The sequence below is a fragment of the Squalius cephalus genome, assembly GCF_949319135.1.
Source record: "Squalius cephalus genome assembly, chromosome: 24".
In the NCBI taxonomy this organism is placed as follows: domain Eukaryota; kingdom Metazoa; phylum Chordata; class Actinopteri; order Cypriniformes; family Leuciscidae; genus Squalius; species Squalius cephalus.
The window spans coordinates 6,840,789-6,866,460 of record NC_137145.1 but is presented as its reverse complement, the minus strand read 5'-3'; the positions used below and the strand labels follow the sequence as shown (position 1 = coordinate 6,866,460).

General features: G+C 38.4%; 2 protein-coding genes across 2 annotated transcripts; one reads left to right on the top strand and one right to left on the bottom strand.

Moving 5' to 3' along the window:
* Positions 1 to 696: 696 nt before the first annotated feature.
* LOC307152055 (trace amine-associated receptor 13c-like) lies at positions 697 to 16,703 on the bottom strand (the record flags this gene model as incomplete). Its single annotated transcript, XM_079860450.1, has 2 exons — positions 15,720 to 16,703; positions 697 to 741 (listed from the first exon to the last, which is right to left on the bottom strand). The coding sequence occupies exons 1-2, from the start codon at positions 16,674 to 16,676 to the stop codon at positions 697 to 699; spliced, it is 1,002 nt and encodes a 333-aa protein (XP_079716576.1). The 5' UTR covers positions 16,677 to 16,703.
* Positions 16,704 to 20,186: 3,483 nt separating this feature from the next.
* LOC307153109 (trace amine-associated receptor 13c-like) lies at positions 20,187 to 21,185 on the top strand (the record flags this gene model as incomplete). Its single annotated transcript, XM_079862283.1, has 1 exon — positions 20,187 to 21,185. One exon carries the CDS (start codon positions 20,187 to 20,189, stop codon positions 21,183 to 21,185), a length of 999 nt encoding a protein of 332 aa, XP_079718409.1.
* Between the last annotated feature and the right edge of the window lie 4,487 nt (positions 21,186 to 25,672).

Genomic DNA, 25,672 nt, shown 5'->3' with positions numbered 1-25,672 from the left:
AGCCCTAATGTCAAGTAACGTGAAGTAACACATTGTAATACCTACTAGATTTAAATTTGTATATCCTGTTTAATGATTTGAAACTAATTAGAAATGCACATATACATGTATGTTTTAATTTGTTGATACATTATGAATAGAGTCATGTATATGAACAGAATAAATGATGTTTTATAAACAAAGTTCGAGAGGAGCACATTCAAATAATCAATCCAATCTACATGTCATCAAACAATTACTATGTCTACCCTATCAGCATGAGAAGAAGCATATATATATATTCACTCTGTAAACTCACCTAACATTCCTTGACAGCTTTTCAGCATCCCTCCACCACCCCGACTCCTCACTCTTGGCTCATTCTTTTGCAGCCAGGAATACGGGGGGAGTACTCTGGGTTCGGGCCGAATACCGAGCCCGGAGCCCTCTCCTCGGACAGCACGCCAAATACGCTTTTATTCTATCTGACTTATTTGTAAGTGTGAACTCGTGAATTAAGATTCCGGACAATTTGATAAAAGAGTAACAGGTTTGTTTTGTTACATTTTCAACAAATTACATTTATTTATTTGGTACATAGATTTATTATTGATTATCTATTAAAATTATCTAAAATTAGTTCTAAAAATGACAATATATGGTGTGCTTTATATAGAATTGCTTCACCAGTTTGAAGCACAAATTGTGGTAAAAATATCATGAATGATGATTTGTAAAAATATTAAGCCGAGAGGATGCTTGCTGAAATATTCTAAGAGTTAAGATGTGTTTAACAGATTTTCTAAACCAGGGGTAAAAAAATGCATATATAAGAGGATTCAGACAAGAGTTAATGTACAAGACCCATATTAGACAATACAGTACAGTGGGTGGAATTGCTGTGTTTTCAGCTAGAGTCAAGATATAGTATGGAATCCAGCAAACCAGATGTATTGCCACAATGATTCCTAATGTGAGAGCTGCTTTACTCTCAGATTTCCTCTTCATTGAACCTTCCATTACACATTTACCACCCTTCATCAGAGAGTTTATAACTTTCACTTGTTTTTGTGCAACATAAAATATCCTCAAATGTAAAGTTATGATCAGGGTACAAGGAAATAGGAAGGAAAATATGAAATCAATTACTCTCCATTCAAATGTAAGCATAACATTACATTCGCCATAACAAGCATCTGTTCTGGGTGGGATACTTACTACAATTGCAATATTATAAGTTGAAGAAAAAAGCCAGCAAAAACCGATTATAGTTATCATTCTAGTCATGGTTATTTTCTGTGGGTACAGTAAAGGGTGACACACAGCCGTATAACGATCAACAGCAATTAAAACTAAATTAGTGAGAGATGCTAATAAAAGTAGTCCCATGATTAACATAAACAGTTTACAGAAAGTGTCTCCAAAGTACCAACATTTCTCAATCAACTTGATGGCCTCTACGGGTATCACAATAAGTCCAGTAAGCAGGTCGGCCACAGCCAGAGAGAGAATAATCAGGTTTGTTGGAGTGTGAAGCTTCTTGAAGTGAGAGATGGAGATGATCACCAGCAGGTTCAGAAACACAGTCCATGCTGACAGCAATGAAAAAAACACATACATGATATTGTACTCATGTGTGGAGCGTTTCCCCTTGATACATGATGAGTTGATGGCAGGAAAGCAGTATTGAGTCTCATGATCCTCTGTCTCATAGGCCATGAGTGAGTCTCCTCCTGTTAGGAGTTTGTTCTGCTCTCCTTACTGTCCTTTAATTTATACAATGTCTGGATCAGACTGACCAACCCATGATCCACCGCTCACACTGATGCTGCAACTTAAAAAAAATAAAAATAAATCATGTTCTTTCTTTCTTTCTTTCTTTCTTTCTTTCTTTCTTTCTTTCTTTTCAGTACAGAGATTGAGATGGACACGCATTTGATCATGATGGGGGTCCATCTATTTATCGATTGTTACTTTGTAAAAGAAAATAATCTGTCACCTAAATGTGGCCAAGAATCTGCTCAAATATTAGACATTCATATTCATATCTTAAAGAGGTACTTCACTCTGGTGTACTCACAACTACAATACAATTTTGTCCATCATATCGATGGTATCATGATACAGTGATTCTGAAATAGCCTACTCTACTCATTGCCAGACAGTTTGATCTACGATATATATTGATATAGACCTATGTGTAACAGAAGAGGCAAAAAAGTGTTTGTTCACAGTATTTGTATTTATTCAAGACGTTGTGTTGTCTGTTTCAACAACTGACCTCTGAGATGAACATGTCTTGCAAAGTGTGCAGTGCCTGAAAACATAACAATTCTGGACTTCTGGAAATAAAAGAAATACATAAATAAACAAATAATCTGGCACAGTGCCAGAAAACATAACATTTCTGGACTTCATAAATAAACAAATAATGAATTTGAAATAATACACATTTCAGTTCTTAACAAAGAAGTTCACCCTCTGCAGCAGCTCAGGCGACAAAAGCACCTCTAGGGTCATCATGGCCAAATTTGTGCTCTTTTGTCCATTCCGGATTAAATGAGGTCTGACGTTTCGGCATATTAACGTTATGATATGACGTAGGCAGCATGTGGACTCCAAGTCGTGGAGGCTTGTTTATGTTTTTAACCAATGATATATCAGATATTTATTTCACACCGCTTTCAGCCAATCATTTGTTTGACCAGAGATCTTACGACACTAGATGCTATGCTGCTGCGTCCCAATAAAGATTCTAGAGCGGGTTTTTTTTTAGGCCGATTCTGCGCTACTCCAAAAAGGAGGACAAACGAGTGTCCGGCTTGAGGCTGCACCGGATGCCGGACAGGTGGCTCAAAATCCGGACGTATGGCCACCCTTCCACAGAAGAAAGAAAGTAATACACTTTTTGAATGACATGAGGCTGAATAACTGTGTAAAGTCTGAAGTCTGGTTCTTTTTGTCTGGTCCAAAAAAGAAAATTATACATTTAATCTTGGTTCACTTAGCATGCACACTGTCATTTTTAATGACACTGGATAGAACAAACCTAAACACATACAGTATACTGTATATATAAAATGGCTTTTGTGATGTATATTTTGCAACGGAACTTACCGGACATCCAAAACAATGCTGTGTGTGCTAGGCTTAATGCGCTCATGTATGTCCGTACATATGATGGCATTTCTATCAGCTGAGAACTTGTGAAGAGCTTATAAAATGTGTGAAGGAGTCACACTCAAGTAGAGATTTGAGATTTAGGAGATTTTAATCAAACTATACCTTCCTTAAATGACACAAATTAATTTATGAACAGCCAAAGCTCACTGGTCACTAACAAGTTTGTTGCATAATTTTTTTAATGTGAACTTTGGTGAATCAATCAGTGAAGTGTTGTAGTATGTCATTGATAAATGTGTAATTTTTTTTATTCTGGTTGTGTAAGATTCACCACATTAAAGGGGTCATGAACTGGCTTTTTTATATTTTTTATATTGTTGTCTGGGGTCAACTTATGACGTTCGCTTGGTTTTTACATTCAAAAACATCAAAATGAATAAGTAATAGGCTATTTTCTACCCTGGTTTTGAGGCTAGCTCCTGAAACGCTCGGTTTTTATGGGCGTGCCGCATTGAGGACTTGGAAGTAAACGCCCACTACTATGATTGGATTACAGTTTTGCATATTATAATGAGTTTCATGTAATGCGCGAATCGATGGGCGGGGCTAAACAGGCAGTGTTGAAGTAGGCGTTGATCTTCTCCTGCGGAGGCGGGGTTTGATACCCTTTGACGTCATAGATCCCCACTTTGAAAAACCTGTCGTTTGCTGTGCCTGGTGTCAATAAAAGCTTTTATTGGACTAACAAGGAAGTTTTCAGTTCTGAAACTTACAGGATATTTGTATAGTATGATGACCTCTTATATGTCAAAATCTCAAGGAAAATTTGATTTCTCAGTACTTGATTTGCCTTTCAGTTAGCAGATCAAAGCCTTGACCATTAGGCAGTGACCCCTCATGATTAGATGATATGAGCATCTGAGTAAATCAATAATAGTACACTCTGAAGACCAGTTATGGTTGTGGCTTGTTATTTATGAAATGTGCCCCGGAGGGTGCTGTTAAAATCTTTGCTGAATACTGAGATGATCCTTAACTGAACCATTAATTAAAGGTGTGAAAAACACAACACATAACAGACTGATGCAACAGCTTCTGCTTTTTTGATGAGTCATGGGTCAGTGACCTACTGTTTACTTCTGATTAACTGATTTTAATACCATAATGTATCTATCCAAATGAATGTCAAATGAAATCTCTGAGCTATACCACAAACTGAATGTCTTCATACATTAATGTTAGCATTTATTATTTCTTCATGGGAGTGAGAATTTTTAACTGTGCACCTGTGGAATGAAAATAAATTAAATTAAACATTGTTTTCTTATTGTAATGTTAATAAAAAATAACATAGAAAGTTTGAAAGCAGCATTAGTGTTGATGAACTGATGTGTATCAATGCATCCTGTAAACTTTAAACCATTATTAAAGGATTTGACACTAAGACCCCATAATAGAAAACTGACTCAGACACTCTCAAATATCTATGTGTGTGTGTGTGTGTGTGTGTGTGTGTGTGTGTGTGTATATATATATATATATATATATATATATATATATATATATATATATATATATATACACTCACCTAAAGGATTATTAGGAACACCATACTAATACTGTGTTTGACCCCCTTTCACCTTCAGAACTGCCTTAATTCTACGTGGCATTGATTCAACAAGGTGCTGAAAGCATTCTTTAGAAATGTTGGCCCATATTGATAGGATAGCATCTTGCAGTTGATGGAGATTTGTGGGATGCACATCCAGGGCACGAAGCTCCCGTTCCACCACATCCCAAAGATGCTCTATTGGGTTGAGATCTGGTGACTGTGGGGGCCATTTTAGTACAGTGAACTCATTGTCATTTCAAGAAACCAATTTGAAATGATTCGAGCTTTGTGACATGGTGCATTATCCTGCTGGAAGTAGCCATCAGAGGATGGGTACATGGTGGTCATAAAGGGATGGACATGGTCAGAAACAATGCTCAGGTAGGCCGTGGCATTTAAACGATGCCCAATTGCCACTAAGGGGCCTAAAGTGTGCCGAGAAAACATCCCCCACACCATTACACCACCACCACCAGCCTGCACAGTGGCAACAAGGCATGATGGATCCATGTTCTCATTCTGTTTACGCCAAATTCTGACTCTACCATCTGAATGTCTCAACAGAAATCGAGACTCATCAGACCAGGCAACATTTTTCCAGTCTTCAACTGTCCAATTTTGGTGAGCTCGTGCAAATTGTAGCCTCTTTTTCCTATTTGTAGTGGAGATGAGTGGTACCCGGTGGGGTCTTCTGCTGTTGTAGCCCATCCACCTCAAGGTTGTGCGTGTTGTGGCTTCACAAATGCTTTGCTGCATACCTCGGTTGTAAAGAGTGGTTATTTCAGTCAAAGTTGCTCTTCTATCAGCTTGAATCAGTCGGTCCATTCTCCTCTGACCTCTAGCATCAACAAGGCATTTTCGCCCACAGGACTAGGGATGCACCGATCCAATACTCAGTATCGGTATCGGCTCCGATACTGCCATTTTTGCCGGATCGGGTATCGGTCAGACGAGGCCGATCCAAATCCGATATTGTGCGTATACTATTCTGTGTTATTGTTAAGCCCCACAAAAGGCACACAAACATTATAAAGCACCATAAGTTTTCGTGCACAATATTATAAGTGTTCTGAAGCCATTATATAGTATAATGTGAGATATAAATTAATATTTAAGTCGTTAAATTCAAGATCATGTAAACGTTTCCCTCAGCTACGGCTGTCAATCATTCTTCATTCAGCATTCAAACAGCGCGTCGCGTCCGGTTATGACAGAACACACGATGAAACTCTCTCCAAAATGATTCAATGTTACTATTATTATACTTGATCTGTAGATAAAGGTCTATGGTTTCGCATAAACAACTTTATCTTGCTGGACTTTATTGCTGTAACGTTAACGTTACCTTAATCATGTTCTACCGGGTGTCTGTTAGATCACAACACTGGAGTAAAGTCAGAGCACTATTTGTTAACTGAAATTTAAAACTGTTAAAAGTAAAGGCTGAATAGACTATTGCATAGATAGATACTGTATAATACACTACGCATCAATATGTATTTTCTTTGTTCTTTAAACTTTTCAATGCAGACTCGACGCGCTGCGCGCTGTGACTCATGTTGCTTCCAGCGCATCATTCTGCGCTCGGGATGCGCATAAGCGCTCTGTGCCGCGATGTATTGGAGCCTTTCATATCATAATACAGTGACGCAATGAAACATTATTAATAGCCATTCTTGTTCTGTCCTATCTATTATGTTGCTACTTCATTAAACAGCTGTGCTATACATTTAAAAAATGTCTCAATTTTATAGTAGGATATAAAATAATTGCTATTTTTGATTTTTATCTTGTTTTTCATGAATGTATTTTACAACATTACAAAGAGCAATGTGTAAAGTTTGACCAGATTTAGTGTTACACTTATTGTCTCTAATTTGTTCCCCACTAAAAAAAATTTTTTCCACAAAATTTTATACAATTTTATACAATTATTGTGCACTCGTGATTTTTCTAGACTAAATTTTACTGCTGAATTATCCACTAATCTAGTTTATAATAGCATTTATGTCAGATTATGATCATATATTTTTTGTTGTTGTTGTTTTTCTTTTTTTCAGTTCTTATTATCAGTTCAACACAGAGTTATAGAAATTCTACTTGATTAAAAAAAAACTGCGCTGGTATCGGTACGGATCGGTATCGGCCGATACTCAGAATTTTTGGTATCGGATCGGATCGGTTCTGAAAAAATGGTATCGTTGCATCCCTACACAGGACTGCCGCATACTGGATGTTTTTCCCTTTTCACACCATTCTTTGTAAACCCTAGAAATGGTTGTGCGTGAAAATCCCAGTAACTGAGCAGATTGTGAAATACTCAGACCGGCCCGTCTGGCACCAACAACCATGCCATGCTCAAAATTGCTTAAATCACCTTTCTTTCCCATTCTGACATTCAGTTTGGAGTTCAGGAGATTGTCTTGACCAGGACCACACCCCTAAATGCATTGAAGCACCTGCCATGTGATTGGTTGATTAGATAATTGCATTAATGAGAAATTGAACAGGTGTTCCTAATAATCCTTTAGGTGAGTGTATATATATATATATATATATATATATATATATATATTATGGCAAGCCGTTCTTCAGGAAATAATTATATTTATAATATGAAGTCTGAATATATAGAATGAAAGTCTAAATATATATATATATAGAATGAATGTCTGAATGTATAAAATGAATGTCTGAATATATATGGAATGAAAGTCTGAATATATATAGAATGAAAGTCTGAATATATATATATATATATAGAATGAAAGTCTGAATATATATAGAATGAAAGTCTGAATATATAAAACGAATGTCTGAATATATGGAATGAAAATCTGATGTTATCAGCGCCATCTTGTGTTATTCATCTACTATTTTTTATACACATTTTGAACAATGAGCGAGTCCGCACGAAATTTAGTAGCAGCAATTTTAAGTAACGATCATCTAATTAACACCCTGGCGAAGGCGTGTACGGGCCAAAATACTGGCAACCGTACTCAACATCGTTCTACTGATGAAGAAATTAATTCGCTATTTCATCGCGGAAGAGCGAATGCGATGAATTCATAAGATTCATAAATTCCTTCGAGAATGATGCATAATGTTCTTTCAGCAACATTTTGTTGAACATGACTGCCCATAAGCGCTAAGAATGTTGCAAGAATGGAAATATGATCCTCGAGATGACGTGATGTAGACTCCAAATTGTTTATGTTGTTTGGAGTATGACCAACTGTTGCAAAAAAGTCTTGTAGCTCACCAAAGTATTGGAAAATTTCAGGGAATTACATTTTTAAATGAATCACAATTCAAAAGGCTAAAACAAGCTACACATTATTCAGTGAGAATTGTCAAATGTACACTTTCTTTTCACATATTCACACTTTCACATACATTTAGACTTTCATTCTATATATATTCAGACTTTCATTCTATATATTCAGACTTTCATTCTATATATATATTCAGACATTCATTCTATATATATTCAGACTTTCATTCTATATATTCAGACTTCATATTATAAATATTAGGGATGTCCCGATCCGATCCACGGCATCGGTATCGTGCCGATACTGGCCCAAAACGCTAGATCGGATATCGGAGGGGAGAAAAAAAATTATCCAATACCTATGATCCGATACCCATTAGCAGCTAGGGGTGGAACGGTACGTATTCGTACTGAACGTACGTTCGGTGCATGGATTTACACAGAGAATACACGGTATAAAAATAAATAAATCTCGTGTGCACATTAATTAATGTAATACGGAACTAACGTTACTGTTAGATACGCGCATATGCGGGTTCTTTAGGGACACCTAATCTGTAGCCCGCCTTAGCTCTGAACGCGCGTCTATATCGCTTCAAACGCTCACTTTATCATTATACGCGCGCGGCGCGTCCTATTCGCTTTGGTCGCGCGAATGGATTCAAACTGTTCAAGCATCGAACTAGACGCGATAGACGCAAATTTGACGCTCTATTCGCGTTTGGACGCAGCAAAATTAACAGGCTGCGATGTCAAGATTGCAATGCTGGAGTGTGTGTGTGTCAGAGAGAGAGAGAGGCACGGGCGCGATCGAACAGTGGACTGTTAAAACTGCAAAAAGTGTTTAGCCTACTTATATTTGTGTAAAACACAACATTGTGCTTTTGTCAAACTGTCAACTCTTGTCAAACTGTAACTGTCACCCAACCAAAATCACACACACACACACACACACACACACACACACACACACACACACGCTGTTTAAAAGCAAAAATTATCTCATCTTTTGGACATTCATCATTGCATTGGTTTTCATTTCTTGTCCTAAAACAGAGCACTAATCTGTTTATTTTTAAGTTACACATTCTACATTGAATAAAAAATAAAATCAAATGTGTTTTTAAAAGTAGTATTATTTTATACAGAAATAAATTATTTATAATTCAGATGAGAATAAAGTTAAGGTTAATTAAAATTTTAAGGAAACAAATATATTGATCTGAAATATAGCAAATTAAATTCATTCAGGTTATACATATCTCAAGGTCTTTTGAATAAAGGCTGGCAGTCTTTCATTATCAACTGTTGTTGTGGACTATATACTGGAGAAGTATTTGTTCTCCATTTGAGTGAGATGTTTTTATGTGGCTAATTGAGCAAAGTGCTTCCATTATATTTTATTATTATTAGTATTAGTTCAAGAATAAAATAAAAATATCGGATTGATATCGGTATCGGCAAATAGCCAAAGCTGCGGCATCGGTATCGGTATCGGAAGTGAAAAAGTGGTATCGGGACATCCCTAATAAATATAATTATTTCCTGAACGGCTTGCCATAATATATATATATATATATATATATGTCACGGCTAGCTCATTCCCGGCTGTAACATAAAGAGGATTACACATACAAACGAACGGTTTGCATTGCAAGCTTATTTATTAAGGGAAAAATGATATGTTACAGAAATATAACGCAATGTCTAGGGATTTAAATAAGCAAAAGAAAATAATAGTCCAATGGGGTAATGAATGTTGGTAAATAAAAGACAAATTAAAAGAGATCAAATTGGAGCAAACGACTTCTCTGGAGAACTACGTTCCACCAGAAAAAGTAATGTTGGGTAGATCAGTCCAAACATTTATACTATCCACCCATAAATTATCGAAATATTCATCGCGGCCTTGTCTGTGTGTGGTCTGTTATGGCCTTGTTCCGTGTGGTCCATAGTGGCCTGGATCTGTGTGGTCCATCGTGGCCTTGCTCTGTGTGGTCTATCACGGGTTGTGTTTCCAATGGCCTGCCTCTATGTAACTAAGTTAGCCTCATTCTCAGTTTTATGTTCACTATTCTCCAGCGCCTTGCTTACCTTTCACTCGTTTCCTGTAGCTCAAACAGTAGAGCATTGGAGATTATAATGCTAAGGTCATGGGTTCATTCTCCGGGGAAGCAAGAAATGATAAGACGTAAAGTGTTTTCTAGAAATGTAATATAAGTGGCTTTGGATGAAAGCGTCAGCAATGGATAAATGTTTAAATCTGTATATACAGCAGCAGAAATATTAAAATGCATACAGTAAATGCATAATACAAGTCTTCACATAGTACCTTACAGGTTCACTGTTTCTCACTATGATGAAAGTGGCTCTCTTACTAATTAGCTATCGGCCTATGAGGCATTCCATGTTTCATGTTTCATGCTTATTATGTAATTTTTTTCTTTCTTTCTATGTTTTAGGAACTACAGGATACACAACTGGTGGGTATACTTTTCTTTACCGTTCTTTGGGGGTGGGCTCCGTCCCAGTGGATTATACCTCCACCTATTTTTGGGGGTCGGCTGCGCCCCTGCCTTTCGTCTTCAGGCAGGAAATGCAGAGTCCGTACCCTCGGATTGTGAGTTTTGACCTACGCCAAAGAACTTTATATTATATATTGCTTGCTGGGCTGTTAATAAATGTATAATTGTTCCGGTATTTATTCTCCCAAGTCTTTCTGGTAGAACTGTCTCTATAGCAAATTTGGAGTCTCTAACTCAATCCCTCTAGCGCCACCAACTTTTGAACCGTAAAGGCCATGAAAACTGTATCCGATCTTCTTCAGACAATGATGGCAAAAAGTTCTAAAAAGCTTTTTGATGAATCCAACCATTATCGAATAACATACAAAGTAAATTGACATAAAGCACCCCAAATTGGACACACTTTATCGTATTCAGATACCCTGGTAATCCAGAGTTCTCGCGAGAGCACAAGTTGAATTTGCTCAGCGAGTTACTCTGGTGTCGAGCAATGATGATCATTAAATGTGCCCCTCGATCTGAGCTGCACCAATCACATCGGGTTATCTGATATAGGCGGGCCAGAGGCGAGCTAAACAGATGATGACAGTGCTGTGATGTCGAAGTCATTAGTAAACATTGCAAGAAGGCTATGGATGAATACCAGTTGTTTGAAACGGCTTTGGCCGCTACAATGAACGAGTTAGACTTGGCTTTTTATCTAAAACAGGAACAGAAGAAGCCGCTCGAATCGTTCCTTTGCAAGAAGGACGTTTTTGCTGTTTTGCCGACCGGAAACGGTAAGAGTATAATCTACTAGTTAGCTCCGCTGGTAGCTAAGTGTATGGGGTTTATTGTTGTGATTTGTCGTAGTGTTATCCAATTGCGTGCGTGAGATTTTCAAATGCATCCTTGATGCCGCCCCTCGAGCTGGGCGATTTTCATTAGTCGACGCCAGACCATTAATCTTTTAGATTTAGGTCTGGATTTCCAGGCTAGTATTCAGACCAAACTTGGTCCATGTCATCACAAGCATGACCTGAGGTTACATGCTGCATTCAGCGCAGTGCCACCTACTGGTCCATAGATAAAATGGCTATTTTTGCTTATAACTTCTGAACGGTTTGTCCACAAATCATAAAAGTGGTCTCGTTAGATTCGGGGAAGCATGTTGAGTCAAATGATAACCAATTATGCTGTTGTGGCGAGCAGGACGAGGTCGAGGGCCGTGGGAGGACGGCGCGAGGCCGGTGTCGTGATTATGATGAGCCACACCTGTGAGACGCACCGGTCTCGCATCTCTCACGGAGGAGCGGAGGCATAAAGGAGGAGCGACGACAGTGAAGAGCGAGAGAGGACAGGCCTGATTTTTAGTTCATGTTTTGTTTCTGTTTGTGTCGCCAGCAGTCGTCCGTGAGGGGCTGCTGGCTTTTACTTTCATTTTGTATTTGTTTTATTTTTATTATTAAAATCTTTGAATGTCCGCCGGTTCCCGCCTCCTTCTTCCCATAACAACATACCCCGTTACATTGGTGCCGAAACCCGGGAAGGAGGAGGAACGCGCTGTCAAAGAGCCCTTGCCGCTGTTGGGAATCCGCGGTGCCATCGAGCATGGCGGGCAGTTTCCGTCGCCATGGACGCTCGAGGCGGTGCGCTGGAGTGAGTTGCCGGGGGGACGGTCGAGCTCGCTGCTGGCCGCCTGAGTGCTGGAGGGGCGGCTGCCGTCCGGTAGGGAGCGGAGGAGTCGTCGCCGTTCGCCGTGGGCCGGAGCCTGCTGCCATCCGCCATGACGGGGAGGAGCAGGGAACGGGGGACTCCTGCCGACTGCCCGAACCCGGAGGAGCCGTCGCCGTCCACCGGGCGGCGGAGTAGTGTCGTGCCGTCCACCGAGGTCTATCCAGCGTCACCGCCAGGCACCGCGGAGAAGATCGCCCAGCGGGTGGCGGGCCGGATGGCAGCGCGTTGTGGGAACCGGATCAAGTTTTTTTTTTTTTTTCCTCTCTCCCCTCTCTCGTCTCTGCCGCTCCTCATGCTTCCGTCTCCTTTCCTCTCGCCTCGTCTGTCCATACCCCCAGGTACCGCAGCCGCCGTGATCGGTCCCCCCGGGGAGGGGGGGGGGGGGGGAGTAGGCGCAACCTCGGGAGTACCCCCCGGCCTGCGAGGGGCGATGGGGGTATGTGGCGAGCAGGACGAGGTCGAGGGCCGTGGGAGGACGGCGCGAGGCCGGTGTCGTGATTATGATGAGCCACACCTGTGAGACGCACCGGTCTCGCATCTCTCACGGAGGAGCGGAGGCATAAAGGAGGAGCGACGACAGTGAAGAGCGAGAGAGGACAGGCCTGATTTTTAGTTCATGTTTTGTTTCTGTTTGTGTCGCCAGCAGTCGTCCGTGAGGGGCTGCTGGCTTTTACTTTCATTTTGTATTTGTTTTATTTTTATTATTAAAATCTTTGAATGTCCGCCGGTTCCCGCCTCCTTCTTCCCATAACAACATACCCCGTTACAGCTGTGTTTTAGGAACGCATTAGCGTATCGTTACGAAACCCTGTATGGTTCATCAGCACAATGCCCTGAAGGAGCCTGAGAAGTTTTGAGACAACGCCATCTAGTGGTAAAATCAAATATTCAAATGCTTATAACGTTGGGTGAGTTCAACTTATCTTTACTTTTGACTTACGAGTCACCTCCTTAGACTCCTGAATCCTTTCCTTAACGATATAAAACATGCTAGGCTTTGCCTTATTGTTTGTGCAGCGCTGTGATTTAGCACCTAAAAAACTTAAGCGAATATCTTCGAAACCGCTAGTCCGATCGAGACGAAACCACTGTAGGAAATTCTGAAACATAGGTCGCTGGATATATGCTAATGCCCAAGTGGCAAAAAATCCAATCAAAGTCGCCCATGGGTAAATTTTTTTTATGCACTCCACTCATACATATACAGTGCTATGCATAAGTTTAGACACCCATGCTAAAGTTGACTAAAAAGAGGAATAAAAAATCTTTTTTTGGAAATTGAACTTAATGCTTTGTGAATGAATAATGTATCGTAAATAAATAAATGGTCTTCCTTAAAATACAGGGTGCATAAGTCTGGACACCCCTATGTTAAATTCCCATAGAGGCAGGCAGATTTTTATTTTTAAAGGCCAGTTACTTCATGGATCCAGGATACTATGCATCCTGATAAAGTTCCCTTGGCCTTTGGAATTAAAATAGCCCCACATCATCACATAGCCTTCACCATACCTAGAGATTGGCATGGAGTACTTTCCATAAGATCATCTCTCAATGCAAATCAAACCAGCTATTAGGCTAACTGAAATAAAAACATGCCAATCTCTAGGTATGGTGAAGGCTATGTGATGATAGCTCTGAGGACACATAAAAAATGGGGGAATTGTGTCGCTTGATGGCGCTATAATAGAACAAAACATAAAACTGTCATTAATTACAATACAGTATTCTGACATAAACTGCTATATTTTATAAATGCATTGGTGCATCATTATGAAACTCGGTATGTGCCATCAGCACCATGCCATGAAGGTACTCAAAAGGTTTTCAGACAGCGCCACCTTGTGGTCATATGTTAAAATACAATTTAAATAAAATGCTAATAACTTTTGAATGAATTAACCTATTGTTATAAACTTGTCTTAATAGATTACTTGGGTCATGCCGAAAACATAGATTGAACTGAACTTCCTGTCTGCCATTTTGATTTACTTTCAAAACCTACTTTTTCGAACTTCTCCTAGACTGCTTGTCCGATTTTCACAAAAATTTAATCATATCATCTTCAGACCATCCCGGCAAAAATGTATGGATGTTGTGTCGATAGATGTAACCATAACTGTTTTCTTATAGCGACAAAGTTGAGGCATGATGCCATGATGACTCTGAGACTGCATCTCTGCAAGGCCTTGACATATTGACACCAAACTTTGTATGTGTCATTGTCACCTCACTCTGACCACACCACATCAATTTTGTAATTGTACCACCTATTGGTCAAAAGTGATAAACCATTAAATCATATTATTAGGGAATTTATATATATAAATATAAATATAAATATTATACAAAATAAGAAATATTACAATTGAATATTTAAAATAGTGATTGAAATTATGAAGTGAGTTTGGAGTAAAAACCCATTCAGACATTAAATTTTCTCTTTTGTTGGACAACAGGTTTGTAACGCTTCTCATTACAAATTTGGAAAGATGTTTGGTAGTTGTTGCTTTTCTAAATACACGTTATAAGTGACACAAGCTCTTGTGCTTGCAGAGATGGAGCAGCATTTACTGCAAACCTGATCGCAGTGCTGCGCTTCATCATGAAACACGCTGCGCATGTATGTTTATTTAATGGAAAATTGCAGCCTTTGCCATTTCATAATTGCACTAAACCAAATCACAGTTTCGGTTTGATTTCGGTAAATCATGCAGCCTTCACACAAAAACAAGCATACAACAAACTATCACTTCACACAAAAAAAAACATCTCTGTTATTGTTATTATATTATGTAGAACTGTGGATCCACAACATTTAAATGCTCTCATAGCACATTTTATGACATCCAAGTACCACCTAGTCACCACAAATGTTTTGTTTTATTTTTTTATTTTTTTTCAGTATTGGGCAAGAAATCTCTGAGCTCACAGCTAAAGGGTTAGTTGACCCTAAAACTGAAAAGTCTGTAAACATTCACTCCCCCTCATGTTGTTCCAAACCTGACTTTTGTAATAATTAATAATTTTAATTAAATACAACATTACACTGAGCTTTAAGTTTATCTACATTAGTCCAAATGATCATAATTACTAAGCAATAGATTAGAGAAGTACATATATTTTCTATTAAATAGATATCCATCCACTAATTGATTAAACAACCTTTGTGCTTTAAAATTATCACTCAAAGCAGATCTTAATATTAATCTACAGGGTTAGGGCTAGGTTTAAGTTTAACCTAACCATTTTCTCTTATGCTTTCTTGTATAACATCAGTGTGATGATTTAACTGGCACAATTTATATTCTTATGATAAGATTCTGCACTTAAAAAAAAAAAAAAAACACTTTGCTGTTTTTAATTCATCTGTTTAGCCGACATTTTCTATTTGTTTCCAATAACAATGAACCCCATGGACCCATTGAGGAGAAATTAATGCCAGTAAATCTTTTTTACTTGACGATTATAATTCATGTTTTACTGACTGGAATATTTTAAGAGTTATGATGTGTTTAACTGACATTTTAAACCAGGGGTAAAAGAAAGCATAAATAAGAGGATTCAGTCCTGAGTTAATATACAATATCCATAATAGAATATAGGCCGTGGTAGAAGCCATTCCTGTGTTTTCTGTTAGGGACAAAATAAAGAAAGGAATCCAGCAAAATAGATAAACTGTGACAATTATTCCTAATGTCAGAGCAGCTTTACTCTCAGATTTTCTCCTCACTGAACCTTCAGTTACATGTTTTTCACCCTTCATCAGAGAGTTTATAACTTTCACTTGCTGATGTGCAACATAAAATATCCTCAAATATAAAGTTATGATCAGGGTACAAGGGAACAAGAAAGACAAGAACAGATCAGTGACTGACCAGTCAAAAGTAATCACAATTGTACATTCTCCATAACATGCATACTTTTTGTGTGAGACACTCATAACTATTGCAATGTTATATGCTGAAGAGCAAACCCAGAAAAGACAGACTATAAATAAAGTTTTAGTTGTGGTTATTTTCTGTGGGTACTGTAAAGGGTGACACACAGCCACATAACGATCAACAGCAATTACAACTAAATTACTGAGAGATGCTGAGAAGAGCAATCCCATGATTATTAAAAACAGTCTGCATAAAGTGTCTCCAAAGTACCAACATGTTTCAATTAGCCTGGTGGCCTCTACGGGCATCACAATAAGTCCAACAAGCAGGTCGGCCACAGCCAGAGAGAGAATAATCAGGTTGGTTGGAGTGTGAAGTTTCTTGAAGTGAGAGATGGAGATGATCACCAGCAGGTTCAGAAACACAGTCCATGCTGACAGCAATGAAAAAAACGCATACATGATATTGTATTCATGTGTGGAGCGTTTTCCCTTGATACACGATGAGTTGATGGCAGGAAAGCAGTATTGAGTCTCATGATCCTCTGTCTCATAGGCCATGAGTGAGTCTCCTCCTGTTAGGAGTTTGTTCTGCTTTCCTTACTGTCCTTTTATATAGTGTCTGGTTTAGACTGACCAACCTATCTACCGCCCACTCTGATGATGTTTATGCCATCATTTTACATCTATGTTTTTATAAATGTATGCACACACATACACAAACACACATTTCTTTCTTTTGTATTAAATTATAAACTTAAAACTAAATTAGAATTTTCTACTAGAGGGCAAAGTGAATACATTTAAAGGTGACATATTATGCCCCTTTTCACAAGATGTAATATAAATCTATGGTTTCCCCAGAATGTGTCTGTGAAATTTCAGCTCAAAATACCCCCCAGATCATGTATTAATGCTCGTCAAATTTACCCCTTTTTGGGTGTGTCCATTTAAATGCAAATGAGCTGCTGCTCCCTGCCTCCATTCAGAAGGTGTCCTTTACACGAGCTTTAGTGGATACATTTATGTAGTTGTTGTGGAGTTACATTGATTCATCTGTTTCTGGGGGATTTCTGTTGAAAATAAAATTAATCCACTGCTCTCTTGTCTCATCAGAGGCTGGGACACTAAATAATGTCAATTATAGTCCCAATTATAGCACTTAAAGACAAAAAAGTCAGATTTTTATGATAAGTCACATTTGAAACAAACTTGGCTGTTGTCAAAAGTGCAGTTTGTTTTAAATTGCTTATGTTAACACATTTTTAGCATGAAAATGTCCTTCACATTTTGTCAATATCCTGTCATGTCATATTACTTAATTTGAGTCTATTTTTAATACATTTGTCAGAGCATTTCAGGCAAAACCTAATCAAGGGAATTTGTTACAATTTCATCAGATATAACTGGACTACAAGGTTATAAATGCATTATGTAAATGCTTGGCTAAAGAGATGCGTCTTTAATCAAGATTTACAGAGAGAGTGTGTCTGAGCTGAATATTATCAGGAAAGCTATTCCAGAGTTTAGTTACTATTGGGTGACTCAGTAGGTAGCACTGACGCCTCACTACAAGAAGGTCCCCGGTCGAGCCCCGGCTGAGCCAGGAGGCCTTTTTGTTACCCCTTTTCCACCAGCATCAACTGGGTGCTAGATCAGAGCCAGAGCAACTGCCAGTTCGGAGTTGGTTCGACTGACGAGCCTTCTAAAAACCGGTTTGCCTATCCACAGTCCAGAGAACCACTACAGAGCCAGATCTTACGTCACTGTATACATCTCATGTTGCCCAGCAACGCTAGCACGGCAGCGCCACACACAAACACACCAGGCTTGTTCGAGATGCATTGGCTTCTCGCAGACCGATTGGCGCATGTCATCAAAGCACTGCGAGAGCAATCCAAAAGCACAAGGAATCGTATGCTCTCCAAACATTCCCGCAGCACTCCGATCGGTCCGCGCCGCCCCCATGCATCTCGAACAAGCCTTTCATCAACAATGGCGGTCGTGTGGCTTCAGTCAAGCGAGTGGGCGATTTGCAAGCGCTATCAGTAAGCGCTTCCTACCTTGAGTTTGGGCCTAACGACTCCATAGTCATCCTTAAGCCAAGGCATGGTTATGTCCCTAAAGTGCTCTCTACTCTACAGGTTATTTCGCTAGCAGCTCTTCCCTCGCCAGAGGACGAAAGAGACGCGAATCTACTCTGCCCTGTCAGGGCTCTCAGAGTTTATCTGAAGCATTCTGCCTCGTTCAGACAGTCAGAACAGCTCTTTGTATGCTTTGGCGGCCACACCAAGGGGCTCGCTGACACAAAACAGAGATTATCACGCTGGATAGTGGGCGCTATTGCGCTGGCTTATGAGTCTAAGGGCCTTCATTGCCCCTTAGGCGTTAGAGCTCATTCCACGAGAGGTATGGGCTTGGTCAAGTGGAATACCTATTGAAGATATCTGTGCGGCGGCCGGCTGGGCCTCGCCGTCCACATTTATGAGGTTTTATAACCTGGAAGTTCCTGCTTTGCAAGCAAGGGTTCTTTCAATATAAAAAAGTGTTAAGTACAATCCCCCCTAAAACATAGGGCCCGATATATATCTGGTCCTGGTTAAACTCGAACTACGGTTCTTATATACATATATATTATAAAGGACTTGGCCATTTTAGGCCCATTCCTGGGTTCCCTATACAAAGCTCGTCACTAGACTGGCTTCTATTAGGATTCATAACTTTACTCTTCTATGGGCCTCAGGCATCCTGCCCTGGGCTATAGTATGGAGCGAAGTTTTAAGCACGCACAGCGTTTTGAAGGGGGTTCCCATAGCGTAAGCTAGCCTTACGCAATATGAGAGACCTCTCGAAAGGGAATGTCTCGGTTACTAACGTAACCTCGGTTCCCTGAGATGAGGGAACGAGTATTGCGTAACCCGCCAATGGCCGCCATGCTACTGTGCTTCGATCAGGGGATCGCTTCAGTCGATTTAAACCTGAATTCCATGGCTGAATGAGTGCTTATATAGCTATAAGCCACGCCCATTCTGGCAAAAGTTAAAAGTTAACATGAGTAATAAAAACAGCAAAGGGCCAAACACAGATCCTTGTGGCACTCCATACTTTACTGGCATTATATTTGATAGCTCCATGTTTAAAAAAACTGAATAGTAATCAGACAATTTTGTAAAACAATTACAGTCTCTGTGCTATGATGGGGCTGAAACATGAAATATTTATGCCAAAGGTAGGATAATTGACAATTTTTTCCTAATATTTTATGCATAAACAGAAGATTTGAGATGTGTCAGTAGTGTGTCAATTCACTAGGATCTAGTTGTGATTTTTAATGAGAGGCTTTATAACCAGCAGCTTAAAGGTTATCAGGGCATGAACTACAGATAAGGAGTTAATAATATTAAAAGACTAACAGGAAGCAACTCTTTCATTACAGTAGATTAGTGGGTATGGGGTCTAGTATACATGTGGTTGGTTTTGATGTAGTTTTGTAAGCTTTTCGTGTTGTATAGCAGTTAACTGCTGTTGTCCTTAGAATACAATGTTAAATGTGTCAAAATCAACATTTATTTTTTATTTCTTAATTATTATTATTTATTTATTTTTTGTAATGGGGCTAATGAAAATGTTGGCAGGACAAGTAATAATCTGAACCTTACCATTGATGCACATTTTTAGTTCTGTTTATCAGTTCATCATTTGTGCTGTGGATTGGAGTATGTGAAATATTTTGGTAAAAATAACTACAATTCTTAGTGAATAATCAGAATAAGAATTCCATTTAAATAGGAGTGAAGAGGTTTGCTTTGACATGTAAACATCTTACTGTGATTAAGTCCTTATTATAAAAAAAAAAAAAAACATTTTTGGTGCACGTAAATGTATAGTCACTGAATGCTATGAATATTTAAATAGTAGGTGGGTTTCATTGTAAAAACAAACCTCACATTTCATTGGATGTCCCTTTTTCTGTACATATACATTTAGTCAAGTCAGTGAAGGAAGACAGTAAGTCAAACTGACAGCTGGAACAGGACCAGGCTACATATGAGGATGTACTCAACTGTGAAAATGTTTGACTCTAAGATTATGGAGGACAACAGGCATAGAATAGGCCTACAGTATTGCTTTACAGACAACAATCTGTCATGTTTCAGATATATCAAACCTGAAGTGGAGTACGTTATTTTGTATATTTTCATTTCTTTAGCATCAGTGTTCACTGTGTTTCTGAACCTGCTGGTGATCATCTCCATCTCTCACTTCAAGAAGCTTCACACTCCAACCAACCTGCTCATTCTCTCTCTGGCTGTGGCTGACCTGATTGTGGGACTGATTGTTATACCTTTAATGGGCATCAGATTCATAGAATCATGCTGGTACTTTGGAGAGACATTTTGTTCTCTATTTTTATTTATTGTTTTTGTGGTTGTTTCAGCATCTCTTGGTAATTTAGTCTTTATATCTGTAGACCGTTACATTGCTGTGAATGACCCTTTGAGATACACAGTAAGGGTCACAACTGATAAAGTTGTCTGTTGCATTATTATAAACTGGCTATGTTCATGCATATATTCTGTTATTATCTTATATAACACTATGTTTTACCCAGAGACACATAACAGATGCTATGGAGACTGTACAGTTCATTTTAAATTTGAACATGTTGTCACGGACCTCATAATCACTTTTGTTGCCCCTTCTTCTGTAATCATGTCTATATATGTGAAAATCTTCTGTGTTGCGAAGCATCAGGCCAAGGTTGTAAATTCTGTCACAGGTGTCAGCAGGTCACAAAGAAAGGCAGGAAAAACTCTGGGCATTGTTGTAATGGTTTTCTTCATGTGTTGGATACCATACTATATTGTCATCCTTATTGAAGGAAATGAGTCTACAGAATCAGTTGAATTTAATGTAACATGCTGGATTGTGTACATGAATTCTTGTATGAATCCACTTATCTATGCACTGTTTTATAAATGGTTTAGAATATCAGCTAAACACATTGTGACTTTAAAAATATTGAAACCATCATCAGAATACTTCAGTATTTTCCCAGACGATAAATGATCAATATATTTCAATATATTGTGTGTGTATATATATATACATATATATATATATATATATATATATATATATATATATATATATATATACATATACATTATATATATATATATATATATATATATATAGGTGTAAAGAGGTTTGCTTGATCTGATATATTATTTCTTGTATCATTGCACAGTGATTATTATTTTCTCTTTTCGGACACTGGCGGTCTCAAATCTAGCTTCACTGAAAAAAAAAAAAACAGTTGGATTAACAAAAAATATATATATGTACATCGGTTGCACATATTAAAGTTAGGTTTACGCAACTTGATTTATACATGTTAAAGCTACATAATTTATCTTTGTTAAATAAACATGATTTATATGTGTTAAAGATACATCATTTATGTTTGTTAAATAAACATGATTTATATGTGTTAAAGATAAAAGTTTTAACGTTCCTACTGATTTTAAATCCAGATCAGGTTTGGGTTTTATTCATATTAATGTGAGAAGCTTGCTTGGATGTGGTGTGTATCTGGGTAAAAAATACCAATGCTGACGTCATAGTAATATCTGAAACATGGCTTAATAAATTTATGTCAAGGAGCTTGAAACTTGAAGCTACTGTATTACTTAGTCAGTGGTTAAACAATATGAATTGCTAGCTTTAAACCTCATTGTTTCTAAAACCGTACATCCTACAGTAGTTGGTTGCTATCTCATGCACACAGTGACTTCACTTAATTATAAGGAGCTTGTTCTCCTGGGTGATTTTAATGTGAACTTGTTGCAGTCAGCCTCTGATGAGCTTAAATTAATTTGTGATACTCTTAACATTTTTCAGCTAGTTTAGACACCTACTAGATCAACTAGTGCTTAAAAAGTCAACATTAATTGATCTTATTTTAACAAATATTCCACACAAATATTCATTGGCTTCCGTATATGCAAATGATGTTAGTGATCATTGTGTCGTTGCCACAGTTAGAGTTACCAAACTGCAAGCAGAAATCACGTATTATTGCAAAAAGGTGGATGAAATATTTTAATGAGGAATGTTTTTTTTTCCATGACCTTGCTCTTTATGATTGGGATAGGATTTTTTTTATCCCTCATGTCGAGTCCACCTGGCAATATTTTTATGATAGTTTTACATCGGTTCTTAATAGGCGTGCACCATTTAAGATATTTAGAGTCAAAGGCAGGGATAACCCTTGGTTTTCTGCTGCATTGTCAGTTCTTATACGTGAGCGGGATGCTGCTTGGGCAAAAGCTAGGCAATCTCATTCAGGTTCTGACTGGATTTGTTTTAGACAGCTTCAAAATAAATGTACAGTCGCCATTAGTAAAGCTAAAGCTGCAAAAACTACAGCTGCTTTAAAGTCACAATTTTCATGGGCATTGCCTCCAATAGTCTTCCAAACTCTTTAGTACAACATGTAGCTTATTTGTTTTGTCTGACCATTTATAGGGGAATAACAACATAGCTTTATTTAGGTCATCAAGTGTAAAAAAATTCAGAATCAAATTTCAAAATCAATAATGCCAAGCAGTAAGCCAGCTCAACCGGCAGAACACCCTCAAATATGTTGTGAGCAACATCAGGGGGAAAACCAGAGACAACATGAAAATGAGTCAGATTTTTGGTAAAAACACACTCTTGTTTAACTCCAAAACACTGTGTACTGTTTTGTGCTGTGCACATAAGCTATTTTAACATGGTCAGCATGGACCTCTATAGTTCTTGGGCTAAATAAAACAGATGCAACACAGTGAGACTTAATAGCACAACTTTTTGCTGTGCAAAACTGACATACGTAATCACCAAAAAACTCTCAGTAAAGCCAGCAATACTGTGCGCTCCTCAGTTATCGGCATACGACGAAAAGGGTACCCCTAAAACGTCCATATGAGACGAAGACATAAGCGCACCAGCAGCGCCTCCTAGCGGTACCCTAACGCATACCTAAACCTACCCATAACCCGAATCGTCACATATGGACGTTTTAGGGGTACCCTTTTCGTCGTATGTTGCCGTATGGTCAAGACCCGTCAGTATGTGACGTTTTGGGGTGAGACTGTGTTACTTTAAGAGATGCACCTAATAAAGGGACATGGCCTACACACCAGAGTTTGTCCTCCAGAGTTTTAAGATCTTTCAGAAGAGGTTCCAAAACTTTGTCATAACCATATGTTTTTACATCATCAATTTTGCAAAGCACGGCAAGATAAATAGATGATAAAGATGAGTGAGATCCTGGTGGAAGGTTTGCTAATATCCAATACACACCACAAAATTGTTACGAACCAACAATTACTAAAAACACACACAAAAACTGATTTTGCACGGGCACTTTGCACTAGTAAATAAAACATAAAAAGCAAAGGCAGATCGGAACATTTCATGAACAAAACCGGGTTCTGTACATGGCAGACAGGGGAGCTTTGAAATCCAGACTATAAAGATCAATAACCGGAATCAGTCCAGGAAACATCAACAAATCCAGAGGAGCAAAGAAACGAATGAGACTAAATAGCAGACAAATCAAACCAAAAACTAAACAGGCGTGTGTGAGCGGTTACAATTTTTTTATTTTTTTTCTGTGCGTTTCCAAAAAAGGAAAAAAACATTCAAGCGAAACAAGTAAGTTACGCGGTAAAGTCGCTGTCTGTTCAAAGAGTTCTGAAATGTAAATTACTCATCATTAAAGTAATTTTGGCTTCAACGTTTGGCATAAAGTTAAAATATTTGTCATACCTGACCAGAAGATGTTTAACACTTTTCCTAACGGTAAGGATTAAAAGATATCTGAATAGTAAAAGAAATATAGCTTACTACAGTACTGTAATTTACACAAGATCACAAACTCCATGAATTATCAGCTAACCTTACTCTATCCCTATAATGCCTGGCTCACACTACAGGAGTTTTAAAATCCTAACCGATTTTGAAATCTGGTTGCAGCACACACTTAAGGAGAATCTTTGCAGATTTTCTTCCCTCAAATCTTAAACATGCTCACACTACAAGGTTTGAAAATCGCGGTGCACCACACACTACAAAATGTTATTAAGATTATCGTGCTAGAGGAAGCGCCTCACGTGATCTCACGCAGCAGATCTGAAGTGGAAAAGCATGGAAACATATGGGATATGCATTGCCATGAGACACACACGCACGCACACACATACACACGCACAGAGACTTTAAACCTACCGGTACCGTCTTTGAGTTAAGAGCTTAGATCGGGCCCAAAAAATCAAGCCCGACCCTACCCGAGCCCATGCACATTGTGTCCGGGCCCGGCCCGACACAACACATTAACATAACTGTAATTATGAGCCCGAGCCGTATTTAAACCCGACCATTTTTTTAATACGTGGGCCCGTTATAACCAGGGGCGGTGCCAGATATTTTTTTAACGCAGGTGCTGAGGGGGTGCTAGATATATAGCAAATAAATACTATTACAAAAATTGGCCACTTAATATTTAATATTCAATCATTTTAATTGTCACAATTGAATTAAAGTATTCATTTTATTAAATTGACAAAGCACAACATTCAGCATTCAATTAAATATTGATTAAAGATTTATTATTATTAGGCTAATAATGTTAACATAATATACTATCGTTATTTCGACATAATATGTGTGCGTGCAACAAGCTAGATGTGCATTTTTAAATACGGTGACGCGTGCATTGATTTTGAAATCCATTTCGTTTTAACGCGCTTTTTAGTTTCGGTTTCATTACTGAACATGTAACGTTATGCTGGGTACACACCAAAAGATAATCGGGCTGATTTTGGGCCGATTTCCCCCCTTCCGACAATCCTAGCTATGTCCCGATTATCTTGATGGTTCAACAGATTATCTTATCAGATTTTCCCTTGGTGTGAGGTGTGTTAAGAGTGTCCGAACCTGCTCGGAAGAACGTCGGAGCCGCCCCGATCGCGAATCGTAAATATTAAACATGTTTAATATTTACGATCAGAAATCCTGATGTGTGGGGGGAACCCCGAGGACAAACGCGCGCACGTTCTGGAGATTATCACGTGAAACGAAACAATATCCAATCAGAAAGTGAGATGATGGAAGACGGTCATTCTCACACACACACGCACACATGCAGGAAGCTGAGTGTTATAAGGGTTCAGTGAGGGATTAAATAGGCTAACTTTTTCTAAAGAGAAAATAAATACAATAAAGAATAAATTAAGACAATAAAGAATGAATATATTTCTGTATAAAAGGTTACATATAATGGTGGGTACAATGTTATTTTTTTTTTATGTGAATTTTCTGTGAAAATCATTACAAACACTATCATCATAATTTCTTCCTGCATATCATCCGACATGCTTATTCTGAAGTCTCGCGAGCTTTTGTGAGATTTCCTGTGTTCACAGTTGAGAATCTGGTTGAAAATCTGTTTGTGTGTGGTGTGCTGTCTTTGTCACATCATGGCACACCACACACTATAGGAGCAAAAT